We start from the raw sequence: 19765 nt of genomic DNA, 5'->3' as shown, positions 1-19765 counted from the left end.
TAAAAAAAAACAAGCAAAATACAGTGAAGGATATTCTCTGCCGTTTACTTATTCTTTCACAAGTACAAAAAAATTCCATTCCTTATCCTGGACCCAGTTTCCAATTGCTTAATTACAGTTTCCTAGATAACCATTTATTTATTCACATGAAGCAGAACAGGTGAGAACTGATACAAAGAAACATAAAGAAGCATCTCTACATAAATACAAGCTAGTGAATTAGTTGTATAAAACACAACATTTGTCTTGATTGCACTGATCAGCCCACCTTCAATATTTATTATCTGCAATTTGGACTCATTTTTTGTTTTGTTGGTTTGGCTTTTTTTTTTTTTTTTTTTTTTTTTTTCCTTTCAAGATGGAAATTACTGGCAACAAGAAAAGAAATCCCACCATACGCAAGGAAACTTTAACATTTGAGCATGATAGTTCTGCTAGAGGTAGCCACTCGAACAGCCTAAGCAGTTTCAGCTCCTACTGACAACAACGACCCTTCTCCTGACAACCCTGAAGGGTTGACACTGTTCCCAGAACCAGACTGTCTGGGTATTGGTGCTAAAAGAATATAAAAGAATAGGACCAGGAAAGTATAAATGAGGGCAATTGACTATGAATCTGATAAGTTGACCTATTCCTATCCTATATGTATTAATTTGGCATTTTTCTTCTACTAGTTGTTTAATTTTGGTTATCACTTAAAAAACAAAAGCTTTTTTTTCCCCGTTATTGAGATGTATAAAAAACACAGTAGGAAAACAAAGCAGGCATACCAGGCATACAGCATTAGAAATCAAACCATGTCATCAACAATTGTAAATACATTTGCCTATGCACGTGAATGTACCATGTGTATATTTTCAGTGCTATACTACCACAAATTAGCTGCTCTTCCATCTAAGTGAGGGAAAAATAATTTTCCTGCAGTTATACACCACTGTAAAAGAAAACAATGGTATTTCAAATGTTTACCTATATCAGCTAGCAAAACATCTTTACTAATCTTACAGAAGTAGTATAATCCAACATCATATATTTCTTCCGCTCTGATTTTTATCAATAATTAAATTCTCAATCATCTACACAAAGAAAGGAATCAGTCAGTCTCGTGTTGAGCACACAGGGCCCAAGGCAGACGTCTCTGAAGCAGCATTTGCATCTCTAAAAAGGAAATACTAATAAGAATTCAAAAGCAAAAAGTGCAGCTCTTGCTTTTGTGACTACAAATTCCCACAGATTATGGATCTCCTGGGACGAGACGCTCTGCATCTGAAATACATGGTGGTGAAGGAAGTATGACTTCCGAGGTAAATTACTTGGCAGTAAGTTGCTCAGGCAAATCACTCAGGAGTAAACTTAAGCAATATATTTATTTGTTAAGAATGAGCTTCTTGAAAACATGATTGCAACCACTCTGGAATTTATGAATTGTCCAAATTCATCAGCCTCATCTAAAAAACTACAGAGGGAAATGAGCCACAACCTGGTGGTAGTTTTCCTCTCCAGACTTACCAAGCAGCCTAGCAGAGAGAGCATGCCCTCGTGGTGCAGATCACTGCCCATGTCTCCCTGTGCCCCTGCAATGTCAACTCCCTGCTGCTCTCTAAGCAGGCTCAGCAGGTTGCCAGGTACTCCTGCATGAAGTACTCACAGGCAGCAGAATAAGGACATGGGCACCATTCAGTATTCAGTGAATACATACAGTGAAACATATTCATAGAATCATAGAATGGTCTGGGATGAAAAGGACCACGATGATCATCCAGTTTCAACCCCCCTGCTATGTGCAGCATCACCAACCACCAGAACAGACTGCCCAGAGACACTGGCCTTGAATGCCTCCAGGGATGGGGCATCCACAACCTCCTTGAGCAACCTGTTCCAGTGCGTCACCACCCTCTGTGTGAAAAACTTCTTCCTAATCTCTAACCTAAACCTCCCCTGTCTCAGTTTAAAACCATTCCCCCTTGTCCTATCACTGTCCACCCTCGTAAACCTTGTTCTCCCTCCTGTTTATATGCTCATTTTAAATATTTGTCCATTCCCTCCTCCCCCCACCAAAGAAAAGTTTCTGTGACACTGTTTTCCTTTGAGTTCAGGAGAGAGTTGAACAGTTTGATAGCAATTAGAACAGATCTTACAGGCTGCAATGGTCACGGTCCAAATGCAAAATGATAGAGAATGCTAAAGTATTAACTTTTGTTATTATGTGTCCTTAAAATTGCTTATAATTCTAGAAACTGAAGGAGAAAATAATACTCCCCTGCATTGAAAAATTTTACAAAAGCAATTGTCTCATATAATGATTACTCATTTCAATGTGTTTCAACTCAGTAACAAAAGGCAATATTTGATTCACAGAACTGACCAGACTGATTCACAATGTGTAATGCAGAAAGATGTTAAATCAGATCAACATCAGCAGGAATTTACCAGCATGATCCTAACAGACTTTTCCACACACAATTAAAGTTAAATGAAAACTGGTATTTATACACTGTATAATTGGTAGTAGCCACATCTTTAAAAGACACAACTACAGAGAAGAGAGTTCTAGCCCCCCTCTCTCTCAACACTCTCCTCTGTAAGATGTGTACTTCTAGCATGACATGAATTGCAGAGCTTAAGAAAAGGCCCTTAAGAAAAAAACAGATCAGTACTGGGTGCTGCCCTGCAGCCCAGATCCCCACAGCACACACTGCAGCTGCTACTGCCAAGCAACAGCATACCAGCAAAACATCTTTTGAGAACATGTGCTCTCCCTCTCCTGCCCGAGACTCTTCTGGCCTTCAGAGCTCACAGCTTCACCCGAAAGCATTTTTACTTCCCTCAATGTGCATTTGTGCCAAGATGACTGCCTTCCTTCCCGCAGCCGGAGCAGACACTTGGATGTGAGATGCAGAGTTCACTCACTCCCTTCTTTGTGGCATTGTGAAGAAGATGAATGAGGGCTGGAGTGGAATCTGACGTGCAGGCCTGCTCACGCTATCAGGAATTGCTTCCAGTCTCAGAGTGATGGCAGAGGGCCTGACTCCAGGCTCACTAACAGCAGGCTTTATCAGGAGCCATGTCAGCAAAAGAAAAAGAACCATAAAACTAACAAGATACCTGAATGCAGTTGGAAGGCAGCAGCGCTTCCAGAAACACGTGGAATACTGGCTGCTACAATGATATGAGCATAGTATAAAGTATAAAGTGAACAAATGCTGTGCCAGGTAGAACCATCCTGAGATAATCCTGACTACCTGAGAAGCAGGGAGGAAAGCCTGCTAAGAGACAGCTTGCAACAGCTAAGCAATAAACTACAATCACTTCCCCACTGCAATGTATTTATGTATTTCCAAATCATAGTCCAGAAAAGGAAAAGGCAGAATAGCGGCCAACGATGTAAAATATGTGTGAATTTTTTTTCAACTACTTAACATTTCCAATTGGAAGTTAAAAACCAAAAAAAAAAAAACAAACAAAAAACCAACTCTATTTTGTCCCTTCTTGTTTGGCCTCAAACTGTCACTTTAGAAATATGCAAGTTATTTAAAAACATGCTAACAAATGGGAAAATTTACCATTTCTATGCGACCAAAAAGAAAAAAAAAATAATTGGTGAATGCCCATAATTGAAATGTGTCATGTAATTCTGAGCAGCAGAGAAAATACTTTGCGGCAGGAAGTCAGCCAGATCTTGGTTTTGGGGTGGGACAGAGCGGAGTCAGGGCAAACACAGATACAGATTTAGAAGGGAGGCCTAGTTCTGACAAAGGTTGCACCTGGATTCTGGTGCACCTATGAGCACAGGTCTGAGTTCTATCAATCTTTCCTTCCTCCACTAATGGGGAAAGAGAAATACAAAGGGCTGCAGCAGATCTGTTTGTGTTCTGAGACTAGAGGCAACACCTACAGACAGGCTGGGCCCTGGTGATGCTGACATCACACCTAGATGCGCTCACCACAATTACCAACTAGGATCATGCTAATATAAAACCAGCTGAAGGATACTCCAAAAATCTCTGGGAAGGAACGAAAAAACAAAGAAATAAAATCCGTTGATTAGAAGTTTCTCCACAAAGCAACGCCAATGAACTCAGTACTCTTCTCATGGAATCATGTTCAGCAATGAAACCTGCTCCCAAGAAGCAGATCTGGGACCTGATTTTCTGCTTGTTCATTAATAAAAAGCCAAGCCTCCTGTGATTTTAAGGTCTTAAAGTGTTGCAGTGAAGATTTAATTATTGCTACAAATGCTCAGAAGGAAATGACCTTAGCTTAAGAGATGTGCAAAGGGCTCACATTTAAGCTCTGCCTTTATAGCTCTGTCTCTCCCAAGCCTGGGGAACTCTAGGAAGCAAAGTAACAGTAAGCAATATAAAATAAACATCCCAAAAGCAGGCAGCAGAAAATACTTTGTTACACACATCTAATTTAAAGCTGGGTCCATTCACCTGACCATTCTCATCTATACTGGAGATTTCTCAGCTAGATTCCTGCTAAAGCTCAAAGCCAGACTAAGGTCCTGCGAGAGACACAAAGCTGTGAGGTCTGCACTTTCAACCTTTCTTGCCTATGCCATTATACTGTACAATCAAATATGATTTTGTGCAGAACATTCCAAATTTGGCAACTGTCATGTTCAATCTGTGGTTAAATTGCTGAGCGAAGAACTCCACCAGGGTGGGGGCAAAAGATGAACAAACAAGGGAAAACCAAAATTAAGTTACAAAACAGTCGCTCTAAAACTGAACACAGGAGTCTTCACAGGAGGACACTGGGTAGCCCAAGCTTCTATTCTTTTCATTGCAATGTTACACAAATAATTTACGAGCTATTTCCAAAATTAAAAGATTGTCACAAATTTCAAAGTAAATAAACCCAGAAGGCTGGCAATAGGTGCCGAGTTACTCTATTAATTATTGCAACAATAAAGCATAAAAGCTTCCTACGTCAACTTGGGTAAGTTCTATTTTTACAGCAGTTGTCCTCTGCCTTGCAAGAGGAAGGGTGTCATTTTCCTCCCAGTTCTCACTCTCTTCATCACACGCTCCCAAAGAGCGGCTGTTTCCAGATTTAGGCGCCTCGCTTTTTCCTACAGCTGAATGCTGAAAGAGCCAAAAGGGGAACTTCGTTGCAAGTTTCTCTCAAAAGGCTGCCATAAAAGAGGGAAGGCAGCACAGCAGTGAGCGATACAGGAATGCCTATAAATAAAAGCACAGGCTGTAAAGGAAAGCAGGAAAGATTTCAAAAAGCAAGCTGGCAGAAGCACACTGTTCCTTAGCAGACAAACTGGAACTAATTTCAAAGTAGAGTAGGAAACTACAGAGCATTTTGCTGCTGGAAATCTTGGGAGGGTTCACATAGCTCCAGAAGCCCCCTGCCCATCCTGCCACGGACGGAACTCAGGCAATAGCTGTAAGGCCACACAGCGTAAGCGAGCTCTGATCTTAACCCGTATCGAGTCTACGGGTGTACAGACACGCTCAAACATACTAACGTGGCACCTCACAGAAGTTATTCTGGCTGCTGTGAAGAGGAAGCAGCGATAGGCAATTTGTGCAGATGAGGATGTGAATTTTAGTGGCAGTGAGGTGACAAATCCGTACACTTCTTTTTTTCGAGGGTACCTGCCTGCATGATGTTGGCAGCTGCCTGGTTTGTGGGAGAACTTCTCATGGATGAACACAGACAAAACAGATTTTCCTTCTTTTTTATTACTTTGAAACTTGAGAGTTCTCTTGATATTGTTAAAGTGGTGTAAAGCTCAATTTCCAAGTATGCAAAAACATATGACTGGTGGGCTGGAATGCAATGTTTATCAAAAGGGTCTAATAAGATTTCAGTTTTATGAGGCTATTTCCTGTAAGTTGATACATGCCAGTTCTTTTCATTAAGACAAGGATATCGAAATTAAAAATGGATTAACCTAATGGGTTCCAAATTACTGTGTTGCTTTCACTTCTTTGCATTCAGTTTTTTAAACCGATTCCAACTGGTCTTTTTCCAGCATCTCCTACAAGAGGCATAAACCCTTAAGATATCTGAATTACTGTTCGGCTGAACTCACAATGAAGTCCAAATCCTCTGAATCTCATCCTAGTCTACTATTATGGTGTTAAATCTGACATTGGTGAACCGTGGTGTTAAACATCTAAATGCAAAATGAGAGTCACCATGTTAAAAAGGAATTTAAATGTCCAACCCCAAGTTCAGCTTCTTTAGGAAAAGAAAAATAATAATAATACTGACATAAGGATGAGGTTCAAATACCTATATACTATACCTATAACTACACAGGCTCCTCACACCTTTCAGCAGCTGAGAATTCAGTGGCTCTCTCCCAGGGTGAAAGATCAACCCTGTTGGGCTTACCAAACCCTAATGCACCACATGCCTGGGTCTGGGCAGCCCAACCTAATACCTAACTGATTACTAAAATTATTTTAAGGAGATCTAAAGCAGGAAGCCTGCTTGAGAAAGCTTCTAACAACTTAAAGGAAAATAGATGCAACACAGTTGCACCAGTTGGAACATGTTGCAACACAGTGTCCATGTTTATTTGAGATGTAGCAAGAATCTCAAAAACTGTTTATACATGTTTCGTTTCTGGAAGTTTAGACACCAAGAAGCATCACAGTAAGGATTTCTGACCACAGGTAGCACTAAGGGCAAAAAGTTTCTAAGTTCTCACAAATTTGACTGCAGTTCAAACACAATGAATGACCAACAAAGAAAATCATAGCAAATGATCAACAGTTCTTTGATAGGACTTTTTTTGAGACAGGGGCCAGAGCACAACTCTGGTGAACAACCATTTATTTTGTTACAACAGTTGTGATACCCCCAAAGCAAATCAGGTAGCTGTATGCCAAATCATAGGGGGAGAAAAAACTGTTTTAATGAAATTACTCATAGGACACAGAAGGAAAAAAAAAAAAAGAAAAAGAAAAGAAAAAAAAATCACTTTCAAACTACTGTAATTTTGTTGTTCAAAACAGAAAAATTTTGAAGTTTCTGAAAGTCTTGAAATACAGCACTCAGAAAGCCACCTACTCAGGTGCACCTTGATGGAGCTTTGTCAATCTTCTCTACTTACGTGAACCAAGGGTGCCAGTTCACATGAGCTATGAAATGCTTGAGGTCTTACATAGACACTCCATAGATAAAATAAACCCATAGAACAAATGACTAAACATCCTGGTGCAAACTGGGGGAGTAAAATGCCAATAGCCTACGGAATCTCAAGTGTCACGTTGAGAAAATCAAGATGCTTAAACCAGTTTTATTTTCCAATACAGTGATGTCACCAACATGATATTTTCATTGTTTGCCAGGTTAACAGAATTTATGGAGGTAATTAATGCAGAACATGTGTGCTGAGCTATCTGTATGAAAAATGGAATTGCCCCTGACTTCATTTGCTGCCTTTGCAACCAAAACTCTGCTAATGTTTTTTTTTCACTATTTCCATATGTGAGAAATACAAATATTTATAACAAAGGTAAATGCTTAAATGACTGTTCTATTCCCGTCTATCCATAAGCCAGTTTTTTCAGACCTCTGTCTTCTGCTTATTCTTCTGCTTCCATTACCTTCCCACAAAGGGCTCAGGTTTCCATTAAGCTGCACAAACTAAGCATGCAACTCACTTCTCCAGAACTGTTAACCAAGCAAAGCACAGACAACTCCTACCTCAGTTTCTTGAACAACCCCTGTCCAGATTTAATACAGATTTTAGGACCAACACAGCCAACTGTGTTAAAGGCAGTGCCATTAAACATGTAGTTCTGCACTTTTCCTATGGTCATCTACAGGACTGAAGCATCTTGCTTCTCCTGGAAGACATGATTTGGTAAGAAGGAATGGACACGTCCTAAAAGCCAATTGGAAAGAAGAAGACAACATGTTTTCTTCCTTTGATTCTGCATGGCTGAATATTGATTGAATGTTGATTGAATCTTAAATTGTTGATTTGAGAGGGAAGAGAGAAAAGTGATGAGCACGTGATAAGGGCAACGTGGCAGTGGGGTGGGAACAAAGGAGATAATGTAAGGCTTCCCACAGTTGGGTATCTGGAGGTATCCAGATAATTTGGGTGACCACATGATATTTTCCATAGCTGAAACCCTCTTCTCCAGGTAAGCTGACTTCTTGTCATTGCTAGGACGTTTGTTCTCTGTATGTGGCAGAAAAGTTTTTGCAAAACAAGACCCTTGGGTTCTCAGAACCTGTTTCAATATATGCCACTGTGCATCATGAACAGTAAGAATGAATAGACAGGAACTGCTGTTCTTCCTTTAAAATACCATAAAAAAGAAAAAGAAAAACACCGTTGCAAAAAGAGCAAATGGAATGGTAAAAATGTCTCTACCCTTTTCTAAACTGCAGTCTGTTGAAATTCACCACTGGTAAATCATAGTGGTGAAGCTCACTAATGTAAACAATGCTTAGACTTTCAGGGCGGCAAGGAATTTCTTAATTTGTGTTTTGTTCGGCGTTCAGATCACTGTCAGACCTGAATTCTGGGTGCTTAACGGTGTCACTAATTCGAGAGAAAGCTGGGATGTTGGTCTGATTCAGCTCAAAGTTTCACTTCAGTTTCTGTCTACTTCTCCTCCTACCTTAGCTTTTTTCTCCGCTCCAAAAGAGATCCTTCAAAAAGCCCTGTCCTCCAAAAAAAAACCACCAAAACCTGCTTTCCAGCTCCTCAACAACCAAACCAAGGAACAATGCGCTGCTCCTCTCTTTGTCACTGCAGTTTGTGGGAATCCTGCCGTGAATCAGAAGGTTTTCTGTCAGTTTCGTTGTTTAAGCCCTTCATGCTCAATCTTATAGAAAAGCCTCCTTCCTGAGGCAGAAATTTGAAAGTTTAAAATAAATTAAACAAAATTGTATGTTCGGAATCTGCACTTTGGAAGTTTCAGGGTTATTCTTTTGTTGATGTTATTTATTTTTCATTATTATTAAAAAGCAAACAAACAGAAACAGACCGATGTAACTTGAACTTCTCCTTTCAAATAGAGATATAAAAATGCCACAAGAAACCAGCTGGCCAAAAAGAAATCCCCATCCCTGCAGCATATGACACTAAACCGCCCCAACTGAATCTTACCATTCACCCTATTGTTTGCTTAATTGCTAGAAAGTTTCCACCACTGTTCCTTCAGTCTGCTATTATTCTTTCATCAATATTTCTCCAGCAGATTAATGGGATTTTTCTCCATATTTTGCCCGGAACAGCAGGATACAGCAGTTTATGAAGAAAAAAAAAAAAAGGAGCGTGGTGCTAAAGTTTCTGCTTACAGTGTGCCTAGTTTAATAACGTCTCTGCACATTTAGAACTGTACGCGCCAGTGGTTCATTCATTCCGCTCATCACTCACACGGGCTGGGACTCTTTTGTCACTGTCCTAAGATTTCTTTCAGACAGGATTATCTCTATTCCTATATCTCTATTTCTTCCATTCATTCGCTGCAGAAATTTCAAAGGAATCTTCAGTCCAAAGGACTGAATTTCAATTTGACATCAGTTTCACGCTGCAAAATAAGAAATCGCGCTAGGATTTATCGAGCACCTAAAAAGTAAGCAGCATGAGACTGCCAGTGGGGGAATACGATCCTAACGCAGCAAATCACTGCCACGTTCTGTTTCCAGAACTACACCACAGGGAGCTCACATCCCGTCTTTCGAATTAAACTAAACTAAACTCTGTTGAGTATTGTGTCTTATTTAGAAAAATTTAAATGCATATTAAAAAAAAAAAAAAAAAAGCTACAGCTCAAGGTTTATGGAAATAAGAAAGGCTATGTCACTTGAATGAATGTTTAGCAAAACAGAGGAGTTAGCAGCAGCCATATGCATTTGTACACAAAACGTTCCACTGACTGTGTCAGCTCTTACTGCAAGATTTTCCTCCCTTATAAATAGATTTTCAACGATTTTCAAGAACGCTTCAAGAAATCAGGCTTCTTTTTGTAAGAAAAATATGTTTAAAAGCAAAAAGATAAAAAACTACATTTCAGGGCAGGAAAGCAACTCTTGGGATGCTGAAATTATCTGTTAGGAATGCGGTGGGCTTAAGAGATCTCTCTGCTCCACCTCTGAAGGTTTATTTGACACGTCTACAGAAGTCCAGTTCATTTTGCACCTTAGGGCAGCAACAGGACCCGCTGTGTTTCAACAACAACCACCTCCACTGAGAATACCTTTGAACCTTAACCAAAAACAAGGACACGATTGTATCTCTGCTTACTAGCAGCATTTAATTAATTAATTGAATGACTGAAATCCAACAGCAGGCACAAAGCGGTGGCACCTCCCTGAATTACAGGTACCCTATGCAGCTAACACAGGCTCCGCACAGAAAGCGACAAACCATACAGGCTGGATTCGGTAACAGCTCTGCAGTGACCCTCACTGGTGATAAAATCCAGAGCTCTGAAAGCAGGAAAGCGAACACCTGCATCTGTACGTCCAAACTTTCATCAAGCGGGGATTACAAGAACAAGAGCCATTACGTACACTCCTGGAGGAAAACTTACAACTTCTGAAGCAGAATCAGGAGTAAGTACACTAATAGCAATTAACCCAACTCCTGCAAATAATAAAGGAATAAATAAAACTAATCTCTTTTATCCCCACAGAGTAGGGAAAAAAGTTGGAAGTTCAATCAGAAAGCACACCTGATTTGCAAAGATTTCTTGCAAGCAACTTTGCGTGCCTATTGTCTGGGTAATAGCCCTGAAGCCTCATTTCCTACAGAGGAAAGTGCAGAAAAGAGAGTTGTAACAAGTATGTGTCATCTGACCGGCTCGTTGGGCAGCAAATACGTCGCATCCAAATTAACTGCAATAAGAATTAATTGCTGTGTCCAATTGAACATCTCTGCGCTTCAGACATCTGCTTTAAGTTTGTCGTGGGGAATGAAGAGATTTTCCTTTTTAGAGCGCTGTACTGACATCAGCCGTAAGATAAGTTTCAGTCATAGAAAAGGAAATAAATAATGATTCCATTTGTGAGCGCCCGCTATCAGAAATGAGGGATTTGCCCAACTTCCTTCTCCCGTCGCACAGCTTTTAAAATCATCACCATGTGAATTTTAAAGCACAATCATTAGTTTCTTGTTGTACAGCTTCGGATTAAGCACAGCAGCGCTGGATAACAGCTGTACGAAAAACAGCTTGCTGGAAACCCACCAATCTGAGCTTAAATTTAAGAGGCATCACGTTAAGGTTTCTAAACTGACTTCTGACATCCTTTACAGGGCAACACTCAGCAGCAAGCTCCAAGTGCCAGCAGGGATTGTGTCACCATACGGGAGGACTTTCCCTGCCCTAACCATACCTGACATGCAGCAAGGCAAGATCAGCGCAAAGCATTGCCCCGCGCCATTCCCTTTTGATCCACCACAAAGTTTCCAGTGCTCCCAGCCCTTCTCCAAATTACACGGGGAAGTTGATCAGGCACTTTGCTCCATGTGCAAACGTTGCGTTTTTCAAAGCCGTGCCAACGGCTGTCACTGCTATGAAGGCGCACCACACTGCCTTCAGCGACTTTAAGTGCTAACAGATAAAATGGTAAACTTAATTGTGCTGTTACGCAGAGCTCTGAGCTGCTGGTGAATGAATAAAAGCTGAAACCACATCTCCGAAGCCAATGCAGACCGAAAGTAGAGGGCTGATTGGAACCTCCTTGCTGTTAACCAAAACAGACACTATCTGAAACCACGCACTGTAAGCAGATTTACCGTATCGATCGGTTGGGAGCTGTGTTCGCAAGAAATTAATTTTATGCTAGATTGAGAGGTTACGAGAAGTTTCCTGTCTGCACAGTCAAAATATTATTGAAGCAATTCGGGTTGTCAGTAAAAGCTTAAACAAATTTGCTGATAATCCTGTTAATGACCTGGGTCAAGTGTTAACTGTTGTGGGTTATAAAACAGCGAAATTAAGGCTGCTGGTACCCTCGGGCAGGCAATATAGTTACCAGAGAGACTGGGGAAAAATTATTAAATTACCGAATGATAGAGCTCAGTCAATTCCTTGAAAGCCTAGGAATTATTCATAGACAAACTGCTTCTTTCTAGGAAAAAACAGACACACACACACAAAAACCCCCACCACCCCACGTGAAAAAATATTCAGCAGAATGGCACAGCAGAACGTGTGGTTCCTATGAGTGCCTTCAAACCTAAGGGTTGGATGTTAAACGTCCGTTCCCCCCCCCCCCCCCCCCCCCCCAGTAAATGGCACATGCTTTGCCACCCTACGCAGACAAGCCTGAACTTCTGGGAGCCTCCCTGAACCTCTGTGACTACATAGGGAAAGAGCAGAGTGTTTGCAATGAGCGTGGCAGGGTGGTTAACAATAAACTCGCTGGAAAACGTGTTTTATCAAGACAAAAAAAAAAAGCCTCCAAACTTTTCTGGGATGAAGTAAGTTAACAAATATTCCAACTATCCAAAATAATGATTTTAAAAACGGGGTAAAAAGGACCACACTTACTGACAGAATGTAATGTAAGGAAGTAAGCCAACAACTCGCCTTCAGCCCCTTCCAGCCTTTTCTCCTTTTTTTTCCCATCCTCTGAAGTATCAGCACTAGCCCAAATGGCTGTCAGCTTTAATATTAACTCTAAATGCTAACTGAGGTTGCATTTTCAAAACAGAAGTGATTCTTTCGAGTCAAATAAACATAGGACATCTCCCTGGTAGCCCTGAGCGTAACCCTTTCAATGTATCCATCGTGACATTCACGTCCCTCAGAAGTTACACAGAGCAACCAGAAATGAGCTTCATCCTTTGTTACACCGATCCACGACAAGTTCCACGGCAGCTTCATATTAAAGCATATGAAAAAAAAAAAAAAAAAAAAAAAAAAGTGCGTCCTTCACCACAAGCCAGTTAACAACCTCCATTCGAAGGGTCTGGTTCCTTGTCAGGGGCAGAGAAAGAAAACTTTCTGGGAGGGAAGGAATTAATGCTGACAGCAGAAGTGGTGAGAAAAAAAACCAACATATTTTAAAAGTAAAAAGCAATCTTTTGGCGTTATTTAAAGCTCCGTGCTAATGCTTGACTTGTTAAACAAATTAGCATCAGCAAATCATAATTTGGATTTCTCCACTCACATGATCAGCCCACGTACACTATGAATAAAGTAATTAGTGCGCTTTTCTTAGTGAAAACAAACAAACATTGAAGCTGGCCCCATTTTTTAAAGAAAACTGATAGTGTTCTATTTTATTTTACTTTTTTTTTTTTCTTTCTGAAAAGAATAGCAAAATCCATCCCTCAAGAAAAGTAAGCCTGCAAAGCCAGTCACCATCCCATCACTGAATGCATGTTGCCTTTTGCAACCCAGGCTGAAAATATGACGGCTATGCTCCTGAAACTGAGCACAGAGAGCAGCAGCGGTACCTACAGAAGGCTGACTCAGACAAGATGCTTAACGTGTCTTCTGCACTATTATTTATTTTTCCCTCCTCTCCCGGTTCTCTGTGCCAATGGTTTTAAACAAAAGACACAAAAAAGTATCATTAGCAAAGCCGAGTGCCCAGCTCCTGTTTTGGCAGGCTTTGCTCAGCGCATGGACTGAGTCCGTGTGCCGCTCCTGCTGTGGAGGCAGAGCTGTGCTGCTGGCTGCTGGACCCCCAGCACTCCCAACCCGCTTTTAGCCATGAGACAAGGGCACCCCCCACCACTGTTCTTGCTTTTACTACCTGAAAATCATTGCTGAAACATGACAATGCATGACAAAATAGTACACATATGTGGACTTAGGAGTAAGCAACCGCTAGCAGCGTCATCTTCCAGGTACCCTGGAAAGCATTGCCCATGCAGAACAAATTTACATAGAGCATACAAACAGACACGACATTGTTCTGCAGGCGCGACGGGACCACCGCTTCTTCCCAGCAACAAACTGACTGATTTCGGATCGCTCACGGACCCTAAAGTTTTGGTCTTTCCCTATTTGTTGTATGCATTTTATTTTTTTCCCCTTCCAGAAATCACCTGAACCTCTTATCTCACTGCCTGCAAAGACCCAGAATACCAAGTACATCAGCACTGTTCGCACGGGATAACTGGTTTTAACACAGCTTTTCCATGTGTTTTCTTATGGATGCCACGGCTCGGGCAGGTGCAAGCCCCGCACTCCCATTGGGCATCACAAGTTCTCCGGAGCCACAGGCTCTATCCCACCAGACTCAATCTGTGGACGCGATGGTAGCGCGCACCCTGGGCGCCTCGACCGCATCCTGCGGGCATCAGCCGCATCCCCCTTAGCACGGGGTCGGGGCAGCCCGAGCTTCCCCCCGAAGTACTGCGGTTACTTTCCCCAAAGCGCCCGGCGGTCATCGATTCTTTCCGTGACCCAACGTGCGCGTTCATCAAATGTCACCTGAAAGAAAAAACCACCAGAGCGAAGGGAGAAGGGAGAAGCATCGCCGCTGAACACTCACGCACGTTCACGCACACACACACACATAACCATCAGCTCCGAAACCGACGGGATAGAGCCGAGGAACACGGAGGAGGTCTGACAGGAGCTGAGCGGCTTTCCGCTATGAGTGAAAACTTGGGAAGCGCTCTCCGCACGCACCCGCACCCGCACGCAGCGCGGCGCTCGGGGCGAGGCGGAGGGGCGCAGCGCTGTGCCACCGCTTCACCCGCGGAGAAAGTCGCCCCAGCCCGCTGCGGAACCGGCACCTGCCAGGCAGGGGATCCACAGCCCGGCGCTGCTCGGGCCCTCCCGCAGCTCTGCGGGGAGGAACCCCGCTCTCCGCTCCCCAACTTTCCTCGGGGGCCGCCGGAGCGGTGCCCCCCCCTCGGGATCCCCGCACCGGGCGGCGGCCGCGCTGCCGGGGCGAGAGCGCTCCCGGGCCGAGGGGCGGCCGCCGCCCAAGACCACCGTAACGTGAAAAAAATAACTGAATAAATAAATAAAAATGTAAAAATACGCGGAAAATCGGGGCCCGCCACCCCGCGGGCCCGGCTCACCTTCGTTGCCGGGGCGGGCGCTCAGACGCCCGGCGGAGCCGAGGGCAGCGCAGAGCAGCAGCAGCGGCAGGCGGCGGCGGTCCATGTCGGCGGGGCAGCAGAGCGCGAGCAGAGCCGCATGTCTCCGCGCCGCATGCCACCGCTCCGCGCCCGCTCCGCTCCGCGCCGCGCCGCCGGGACCATGCCCCGCGCCCGCCCGCCCGCGCCCGCCTTCGCGCGGCGCCCGGGAGGGGCCGCCCCCGCCCGGCCCCGCTCCGCCGCCGCCGCCGCCCCGGGCCCTAGCGCCGCCCAGCCCACACGCCCACAGCCAGCAGCGCGCTCCCGAGAGGCCTGCGCGCTCCCGGCCCGGCCGTCGCGTTAAAGCGGGTCGCGCACGGCCCCGCTGACCCTGGGGGCAGAGAGGAGCCCCGGGGTACCGGGCTGCCCCAGCTCCCTTCCTGCAGGCTCCTCCAGAGCCACACTTCACGCTCCCAGGACTTGAGCCCCCCCAGTGTGTTAAACATCCACACAAACCACCCCCTCTTTTCCTTCTGCGTTTTAGGGTCAGCTCTGCCAGCAGGACCCCAGCTCCGAGCTCAGCCCCGGGTGTGCCACAGCTTTGCAACAAGGCACCCTCCTGCCCCAGTAAAACGAGGGCACTGGCTGCAGGGCTTTGCTAACTGAATGCTGCTACTGCTCAGTTACACTGCTGGTGCCCCAAACTCCAGAGTGGCTCCACCAGGCTTGCACTGCACCAAGAGACAAAGCCATGAGAAGCCAGCCTTGTTCTGGTATTTTAAACAAGGGAGTGAGCATCGCTTTCTTTTTTGCTTTTGTTTGATTATTCAGTCAGACTAAAGCACTGTCTTCATCAAATATAACGGCATCTGTTACTTTATTTCTCCAACCCTTCCTTTTGCTCATGCTTGTATTGAACACTGACCCTACCTATTTAGGTAGATTAGGTGAACAATAAGAATGGTTACGCATTAGAACAGGTTGCCTAGAGAGCTGGTGATGTCCAGGGATGTCTTGTTGTCAGCTGCTAATCTTCAGTCTGATGGATCGTCAGAGGTTGTGTTGTTCAATTGATGACAACTAACAATGACAGGAGACACTCTTATTCATAATCCAAAGTGGTCAAGTCAGCTCTTTTGGAGTGATGGCTTCTGGCTTTGGGATCTCAGCAGGAGCTCCTTTTTTTCCCATCTTCCAGGCCTTGCAAATTAAAGTCAGCAGATGAAGAGGAAGCAAGGAGACATCTGTCTTCACGGGATACAATGGTATCATCTCCATCTCCCGTTAACCGGTACAAACTGGAGTTATTTGCTCACAGGCCAAGTATTCAGGCAGTAAGCACACTGAGCACTCTCTTTCAAATGCAAACAGTTCCAGAGAAATACTTTCGAGTATCCACAAAGTGATGTTGATTGCCTCAGGTTGATTGGGGACAGTCCTTACCAGTCTCAGACAGCAGGCACCTCCCAGGGCAGAAGGAAGAGCAGGGTTCTCTGGCTGTGCAGTTGGCCACCTGTGGCCCAGAGAAGCTCATCTCATATCCCACTTTACCTTAATCAGATCTCACTCCACTACACTTTTTCTTTATTTGGCAAAGATGAGTTTCCACGGCAAAACATCCAAGAAAATGCTCCAATTTCCTTCAAAATTTCAGATTCCCCAGTAATAAAAGCTCTTGTTGATGCTGCTGTTTCAGCCCCCGATCAAACCATTCCTAGAATTCAGTCACATTTCCTGACTTCTTTTTATATACTGGAGGACAGCACCTGATGTAAAACACTACTACCTCCTCAGAACTGCTAGTTTTGATCTGTATGTAGCTACATCTTCACGACTTTGGGTTAATACATTTTGAAGGTGGAAGACAAAATGTGCAGGAAGATTTCTGAGCAATATATGTGCGTACATGTATGTGCATATTATATATATTACATACATGTGTCTGGTTTTTGTTAGTAGAAAAATTAGTTCTGAAGAAGAGGATATTTGTTTTTCATTCTTCCAGTTGTGTGTATAAAACATTTGCAGCTTCCAGCTGCAGCAGCATGAGAGAGGAGCCTATTTGATTCTGCTCTTGCTTCCCCCATAGGAACAGCAGGGTGAACACCCATCCCTGCACAACAGTGGTTCTCTGGAGGAGGAGAAAAGAGAGAGAGGCAACTACAAGCCAAACCTTGTTCTTCTTCTCTTGGGAAGAGCACCTGCCATCATTCTGCGGCAAGTTCCTGACCACAAGCATCAGAGGAAGTCATCAGGGGCTAGAGCACAGCCCTCTGCTGATGCCAGAACACCTGCTTCTCTCAATCATCTGAGCCACACACTAATGCTGCCACAAGAGGCATACCTGACAGGGAGGGACAGAGTTCTTCAAAGGGTTCAGCCAGTGCCCAAGCCCAAGCAGAACATCAGCTCACATTTCCCCACCTTGTATTATTACCTTGTGAAGCTTGAAGTAACCAGCATCCCTCTGGGTTGCACTGCTTCTGAACTACTCCCAAGCCAACAACTTTAGGACTAGAATTGTTCTCGTAACTCACTCAGAAAACTCACCTTGATCTTAGTTACATCTTAGCTGCTGCAATGTCATTTTCTACAGGTAAAAATCCAAGCTAAAAGAGAAAAGGGAGAGGGAGAGTAGAAGCATAGAAGCATACATCTAGAGAACATCCCAGGTTGGAAGGGACCCTCAAAGATTACCAAATCCAGCTCCTGGCTCCACACAGGACCACCCAATTGTTTTCACCATCCATGCCTTAAAGTGCATTTTTCAGCCTTTGTTTTCCCCCCTTCCCTACAAGGATTATAAAAGCAGAGTACAATGTCTCATCACCACAGAACCCATCCAGGAAGAAAAGAATACCAAACCACACCAATGTGACTCAGGCTTTGAATACTGAAACTTTACAAAGGACACCTCTGAAGTTAACAATAAATAAATAGCAGAAATAATTTGGAAAGAAAATTGAAGCAAAGAGTGCATTTCAGAAAACTGCAGGTTCTGGGAAAAATAATGGAGAAGAAAGGAAGGATAAAATTCATTACCAAATTCTCATCCTGTATTTTTTTATTTTTTTTTTTCCCCTCTATGACAGATAACCTGAAATGCGTTGTGTTAGCTTTGTGCAAATTGCATGTTTGCTCTATTAAGAGTAATTCTACATTAGCTTAAAGGGCACCTTTGAAGAAAGAAAACAGCCTCTAGTGGCATTTCTGCATAACCAGAGTGCACGTGGTAATAACTTTGCCCTAGCATCCATAAAATCGTTCGAGAGAAACACATAACCATGATTTATGATTTTCTGCCAACCTTGGACTTTAATTTCTTTAATATATTGAAGATCAAAATCCTTACTAAACACAAATTTTATCTCTTACATTTTTCTTTCATAAGAAGGAAGTGACACATTCTGTGATTGCATAATGGAAAAAAGAAATCAGAACACATGGGCAGAATGCTCCGGATCTCACGTTTGCATACTAAATAGGAAAACAACTTTCTGTCTAATGAAAAAATGTTACAGATTATTAGGAGCAACCACAGACGTAATCAATCAATTTATCCAATGGACTGGGCCACGGACTGCTTTCAAGAAGGCTTTTTAACGTTTACGGCTCTCGCATCACATTGTTTAATTAATCAGATCTCACAGAGCTTCTCCTAATCTGAGAGATTGAAAGATAAAATATTTTCTCTAAAAACAAACAGTACAAAGAATTAAAGAGAGGTTCACTACTCACAAAGAAAGGTGGCCTGACAGTCCCCTATTTATTCAGGGAGGAGGCAACGCGCACAACGGAACAATGCTCCCCATCGAGGGATGCCTCCTCTGTGACTCGATGGGATTGTCTGGAGGCGTGAGAACATTTCCTCCTCAATTTCTTTGACTTATTTATGAAGGGTCTTATTTGAGAAGTCGATCCCACTTCTTTATGGGGATCCAGACCTGGGTTGACACAGCACTGCCACATAAATCACACCAGGGAAAGCCTTCCCAAGTAGCTCAGCAATCATTTAGGCCTCAAACTAACCGCGTATCTTTTCAGACTGTCAAGTGTTGAGCTCAAAATACCACAACAGGAAGTGGTGCTGCTTGAGCTCATCGTAAGGCAACAGGCACCTGTCAGCCAGTGTTGGAATGGTGGCTAAGATGCAAAAACTCTTATCACCTTCCCACCAGTCAGCAGTAAACATTCACTTGTTTGAAGCACTCTTGGGATATACTTCACCTTATGTTCTCCTAACGGACCACATTGCCCTGAAAACACAAGCGGATGAGAAAATACAGAAAACTGAGAAATATAAGACAGGATGTAATAAAAACAAGTGATAAATGAAGTGTGAAAAGTTACTTTAAGGAAGCCAGTTATTTAAAGCTAAGCTATGGCTTTTTCTAATCAATACTTACACACTAATTAGGTGAAAATCCAAAAAAATGGATTAATGAGGCAGCGTAAGGAATTCAGCTTTGAGCAGTAATGTAGCTGTACTTGTAATTATGAAGCAACTGCACACCAATTCCACTGTGAAAAAAAAAAAAACAAGGATTACTTATTATGGAGATGGAATAGAGAGGAAAAGCATGGGAAATGCAAACGCAGTTTAGCTGCAAATTTTCCTCGTAAAGGCTGAATCATTTGTTAGGAATGCAATAAAAAGGTGACATTCCAAGCACTTAGACTGAATTTACCTATTTCTAAACAAAAATCTATAGAAGCCATAAAAGAAATGCTTCTCCAGCATTACCGCTAGTTTTCAGAGGGAGAAGCAACATTTATATGCAGGAG

At 43.2% G+C, this 19765-nt stretch overlaps 1 protein-coding gene across 1 annotated transcript in view; it reads right to left on the bottom strand.

Moving 5' to 3' along the window:
• EPHA3 (EPH receptor A3) overlaps positions 1-15171 on the bottom strand; it is a 210746-nt gene extending 195575 nt beyond the window's left edge. The window contains exon 1 of the mRNA XM_085546983.1: positions 14984-15171. Within this exon, the coding sequence (XP_085403109.1) occupies positions 14984-15068 (85 nt within the window). The 5' untranslated portion in view covers positions 15069-15171. The remainder of the gene's footprint in view (positions 1-14983) is intronic.
• Positions 15172-19765: the final 4594 nt, after the last annotated feature.

This window comes from Coturnix japonica, chromosome 1, assembly GCF_054131305.1.
Source record: "Coturnix japonica strain WE chromosome 1, WE-NBRP24, whole genome shotgun sequence".
NCBI lineage: Eukaryota > Metazoa > Chordata > Aves > Galliformes > Phasianidae > Coturnix > Coturnix japonica.
This window is presented reverse-complemented; position numbering and strand designations above follow the sequence as displayed.